At 41.5% G+C, this 5977-nt stretch overlaps 1 protein-coding gene across 1 annotated transcript; it reads left to right on the top strand.

Moving 5' to 3' along the window:
- Positions 1–344: 344 nt before the first annotated feature.
- On the top strand, positions 345–3917 carry LOC116087681 (serine protease inhibitor Kazal-type 7). The gene is made up of 4 exons (XM_031366321.1): positions 345–466; positions 1373–1398; positions 2311–2435; positions 3872–3917. The coding sequence occupies exons 1-4, from the start codon at positions 406–408 to the stop codon at positions 3915–3917; spliced, it is 258 nt and encodes an 85-aa protein (XP_031222181.1). The 5' UTR covers positions 345–405.
- The last annotated feature ends 2060 nt before the right edge of the window (positions 3918–5977 follow it).

The raw sequence follows: 5977 nt of genomic DNA, 5'->3' as shown, positions 1-5977 counted from the left end.
CTGTCTTTAAAATCTTGCATTTGAGTAAAATAAATCAAACATGTAACATTCTTTTGTTTCATAGCTAAGACAAGACATCCATGCTTGATGTTTTCTGCGAAAAGCTTAGTCTAAATAACAGTCGTCAGTCACTTATGCAACAGACAGAAAAATACTGTTCACCTCAGCTTGCCTACCTGTCAGTGAGAAGGGACACAGTATTTGGCTGACAGGTGCGGCGGTACCACTCAGGGTGTGACATGCTTTGTGAGCCACTCAGATCCTATGCTGACTTTGGATGAGCTCACAGGAAAGGTGGAGAAACCAAGGCTCAGCATATAAACATGACCCCTCTCCTGGTCCATGGCACATTCGGCTTGAAGCCAATCTCAGATCACCAGCCTCTGCCCCACAGACCGCTCCACCATGAAGCTCGTTGGGGGTCTCCTGCTGCTCTTCACAGCCACTTATTTCTGTCACTGCTCTGGTGAGCTGGGTAAGTCACTGTCACATCAGTCCTGAAGGTTTTATTTTTCATATACTTTCTCCCAGGATCTAAGCAGCTGACATAAATATCCGATCAAGTGGATTTAAAGTGAGAGAAAGATCTGATCAGGGAGCAGGATCGTGGTTTTTGACTGTACTTTGAGGAACTGGAATCTAATCTCTTCCCTTGCAAGGAGTCTTACATGGTATCCGTGGACAAAAAAAGTCCTAATTTCTCTATAAATCTTTATTGCATAAAGATACTTGCAGCTGTGCCAGCACATGGCTGTTACTCTCTGCAGAGGCACAGATGTTCTTAGATGTCTTTGTGGATCCATATAGTAGAATCTAAACAAAAGACACTTCTCTGGAGGTCTCCAGCCAATGATTCAGCTTTTAAATTGTGAAGAGGTGTGTAGTTAAAATAAATTTCTAACTTGTTAAAGACTTCTGTCTACTTTTCTGTTTGTCTGTCTGTTTGGCACAGCGTTTAACTATGTAGGTGCCTGGGATTTGCTATGTAAGCTAGGCTGGCCTTGGACTCAGAGATCTGCCTGGTTTTGCCCTTGAATGTTTTGGTTTGAAAGTGTGCACCACCACCTGTAGCCCTTTATATCTGCATATGTTGATTTGGAGAGAAGGTATATCAGAGATAAGGCTTCAGTAGCAACTGGCTTTTTGAATTGCACCGTAGCCTTCAAAATGAATAAATAAATTTGCCTTCCTGATTCAAGGGCTTATCCGTTGGCCATCTCTAAGCTGTGATTTTTGCATACCAATGGGGTCCAGGCTGAGATTCATCGCCAGGAGAAATGAAAAGTCTTTAAGTGAAGACCAAATCAACCTTGATTAATGAAACCCCAGGGTTTGCTCTATTTGTAATGCATCCATTGTATTTGCCTTTCAGAGGTTACCAGCCACCCTTCAGCAACGGTAAGTGTGTTGGACAAATTATTTTTTTAATTTTGATTGGCTGTCACTTACTCAACAAACATTTATGAAAGATCAATACACGGTTCATGTATGATCTTTTGAGGAAAGCAACAGAGGAGACAGACACAGATGAAGAAATGGTTGTCTACATTTGTAAATGGCCAATATAGTAGAATTTTCTCATGCAAGTCTCCTAAGTATTAAATAATGGGAATTCACGCAACACAAAGTTAAGTGTGGAAAGAATTCGTAATCCTAGCTAGCCCATAGAAAAGACATACAATACAGGTATTTCATTTACAGACTGTAAGCCTAGTGGGCAGGTTTGGAGCTATACTAACTTATTCCCCAGCTATGGAGTCCCTTGTTAGTTGCTGTTTCTCCTAGCCACGTGTTCATGGTCCATCTCCTCCCACAACAGCCTCCTCCACCTTTGTCTTCTTTCTTTCTCCTCTCCCTCTACCCGAACCCCACACACACACACACACACTGGATCAAGTTCCCCCTTTCTCCCTTCACTTCCCAATCACAGGCTCTAGCCTTTTATTGGCCAGTTAAGTTGAGTAATAAGGGTCACACATTATCATGTAGAGTACATGAGGGTCTGCTAGTCAAAGGCAACTACATCTTGAGAAGCCAGTAAGCAGTAGAATGTAAGCGACATCAGACCAACCCACTACATAATTGTAAGGCACGGAAATGGCCAGCGGTTGCTCACCAAGTGGGGCATTAAAAAGTAGGAAAGGTTCTGGCACTACTGGTATTGGTCATGATGGTGGTGATGTCACCCTTTATAAAAGCAATTTCAACAGCATCAGAACACCTGAGTTGTAGCCTGTCTAGTTGATCCAAGGTAGTTAGTTATCCTTGAGGTATTTGAGAAAATCAGGACATTCTCTTGTGTCTGCCTAGGTGGACTGTGACATATATAAGAAGTACCCAGTGGTGGCCATCCCTTGCCCCATTGAAAACATACCAGTTTGTGGATCTGACTATATCACTTATGGGAATAAATGCAAGTTGTGTACAGAGATCTTGTGAGTATCAAATACAAAGAAACAATGTTCTCTACTCAAATCCTTCCCCTTCCTCTTAACTCTCTATAGTCTACTTTTTCCCATGCAGAATAGGATGTGGGAACAAAAATTGACCAGCTATTCTGCCATCTTGAACTGCTCCTATCCTGTCCACAGATCCAAATTATTGTAATTCTGAGAAGTTCTTGAGTTTTCAAACTCATACTTGTCTCTAGAGGCAAGTCAGGAGTCACCAAAAGTGGTCATTTGGAGTGATCCTCACACTCAAGTTCAATTTTTACTATTTTATGAAGTGGAGTTCCATACGACTTCCTATTTTAAAAACAGTCTATGAATGCCAGACAGTGGTGGTGCATGCCTTTAACCTAGCACTTGGGAGGCAGGGGCAGGCAGATTTCTGAGTTTGAGGCCAGCCTGGTCTACAGAGTGAGTTCCAGGACAGCCAGGCTTATACAGAGAAACCCTGTCTCAAAACCTTCTCCTACCCCCCAAAAAAGGTCTATGAATAGCTGAAATAGGCTATCCTATATGATTTCTAAAATACTACACACCTTTAAGGCATCTGGCCTTTAGTCTCAGGTTCCTATAGACTCTAAGTATCAGTAGTCTTAAGGGAGATAGCTATTGAAATTGATTGGTTTTTCTTTTATCTAAAATGAGGGATGCAAGCTGAAATTACTGGATCAAAATCCCATGGACATGGTGTGTTAGGTGTTTTGTTTGGCCTGCACAGTGTTTGGAAGAATAGTTATTAGGGCAGATACCACCTCTTTAAAATGTAAAATGCAACTTAGCACTTGCTATTATATACCAAATTTAATCTTTATCATCGCTAACTATCTTTTAATCCACTAGTGTTGGGACACTTATGTCCCAAGATCTTATCATGATTATTTGAGCAAGTTAGACTCACAGGTGGGGCCTGAGCCCAGAGAACATGTCTACATATACATTTATGTTTGGAAAGTTTCATTTCACAAAAGTAAAGATTCTTTAACACAGATGCATATACAACCCTGGACCATGAACACTGGGCATGTTCAAGGACATGAGACCCTGAGAGGGAGACATCGTGGAAGGCTTCTGCACTATCACAGTATCTAGCTCCATCACAACTCTGCTAAGAGAAGCTGAAAGCTAGGCCACCACAACTCCTTTTGTGGAGCCTTCTTTGTTCTTTCCATACCGAGTAATCTTCCTGTCTCTGGGATCAGTGGAAGAAGTGGATGGGATAGAACCACGATTGAAGCAGAGAACTTTGGCTCTGTGGCAATAGCATGGAACTCAGACTCACCATTTTGTGGAAAGAGGTTCTGCTCCATAGTCTCGTTCTTTGCCATAAGGAGATCCCATTGCCATGTCCATTGTTTTTGTATTTCTTTTCAACTTTTATGTTTCTGCCTTTGTTCAGTCTTGTTAATCATGTCTTCCCTCAGGAGAAGTAATGGAAAAATTCAGTTTCTTCACGAAGGGCACTGCTGACCTCTCCATGGACAAAGAAAGAACAGGGATTGCAGGTGGGCTCTGATGGAGCTCCCTTTCTTTGCTGATGTTCTGGTGGAGTCGGATCTAGATTCAGTCACCATCGCTGACCGTGGAAAGTCCTTGTGATCACTCCTATCAACCCATGTCTCCTGATATATTACCTGTTTTGGCATCTGAATTAAAATAAATCTCTCCAGAAAGTTTACTTTTACTTCTGTTTGAATTTGATTCATGGGTGAGTTATAGGATCTCAAATATAAAGTAATTGAGAAATAGACAATAGTTGTTGTTCAGGAGACAGTTTAGAACAATAAACACTGACTGGTTTTCAAAACAAAGCACACCCCAACACACACAAAAGTTCAATTGAGTCCTCCCCTCTTCCCATCTGTAACTACTGTCTATGGATGATATCCATGGTTATTTTTATGTTTTTACCATAGTTACAGAAATCAAACTTCCTTCATTCTAAAAAGTCATTCCCAGAAAGATGGTTGTTCCTCTTCTTCCCTTCTCTTTTCCTTCCTTTTCTCCTTTCTTTCTTTCTTTCTTTCTTTCTTTCTTTCTTTCTTTCTTTCTTTCTTTTCTTTCTTTCTTTCTTTCTTTCTTTCTTTCTCTTTCTTTCTTTCTTTCTTTCTTTCTTTCTTTCTTTCTTTCTTTCTTTCTCCCCTTTCTTCTTTCCTTCTTTCTTTCTTTTAAGCATTCCATAGCTTCTGGACCAATTTCCAGCATAACACAGAAAAGTTACTACCCCATGGTAAAATCCAAACATTAATGTAGAAGTCCTGTTACAGGAATGCTGTACTTACCTATAGCTGAAAATTACATCCACAAGAGCATCAACCAACAGTTTGTTTGTTCCTTTACCCAAGAAATAAATTTCCAAATAGCTGAAGATGAGCACTACGTATTCTTTAACACTTATTTTCTCCAAAGAGCTGGGGACATGGCTCAGTTGGCCATGCAAGTGTTTGCCATGCAAGCATGAGGACGTGAGTTTGATTCACAGCATCAATGTTGAAAATCAGGAGTGATGATATGCACATGTTATCCCAGGGCTAGGAAAGCAGGCATGAGTGGGGTCCTGGGGCTTGCTAGTCAGACCATCTAACCAAACCAGAGAGCCTGGAATCCAATCGAAAGACTCTGTCTTAGTCAGGGTTTCTATTCCTGCACAAACATCATGACCAAGAAGCAAGTTGGAGAGGAAAGGGTTTAGTGACCTTACACTTCCACATGGCTGTTGATCACCAGAGGAAGTCAGGACTGGAACTCAGGCAGGTCAAGAAGCAGGAGCTGATGCAGAGGCCATGGAGGGATGTTCTTTACTGGCTTGCTCCTCCTGGCTTGCTCAGCCTGCTCTCTTATAAAGCCCAAGACCTCCAGCCCAGGGATGGCACCACCCACATGGGGCCCTATCCCCTTGATCACTAATTGAGAAAATGCCCCACAGCTGGACCTCATGGAGGCACTTCCCCAACTGAAGCTCCCTTCTCTGTGATAACTCCAGCCTGTGTCAAGTTGACACACACAACTAGCCAGTACAGGCTCCAAGGAATTAAACTCAAAGTTAACCACTCTTCTTCACTCAAATATGCATGTGTACAGACACCATGTGTGTGCCAACAGAAAACACTTAGTATATAACACATATAAATAATAAGCCAAGTAAAATTTTTACCAGATTAAAACTACTTGATTACTCTATGACAGAACACTTCAGAAGTAAGCTTATCTCTTCATGGTTTGTTTTTTTTTTTAATAGAAAAGGAAAGGAGGAATGTTTTTCATCAAGCTTTGAAAATGAATTCACAACCTTTAGAGAGCAGAGAATGCCATCCAATCCTCCACCATGATATTCTGTTATCACTCCTGAGTACTCTCTACATGGAACAGTGGAGCTGTCTTCATTGCCTTCCTAGGATTCTGTAACACTGTTTTTCCACCCATTTGCTGAGCCTAGGTGGTTACCAGGACCCATGGCTTTCAGTTTCTATCTTTTTCTGAAACCATAGGATACCTACTAAAGTGGGAAATGCCACCATCCACTGGCTGAT

Source organism: Mastomys coucha, unplaced genomic scaffold, assembly GCF_008632895.1.
Source record: "Mastomys coucha isolate ucsf_1 unplaced genomic scaffold, UCSF_Mcou_1 pScaffold13, whole genome shotgun sequence".
NCBI lineage: Eukaryota > Metazoa > Chordata > Mammalia > Rodentia > Muridae > Mastomys > Mastomys coucha.
This window is presented reverse-complemented; position numbering and strand designations above follow the sequence as displayed.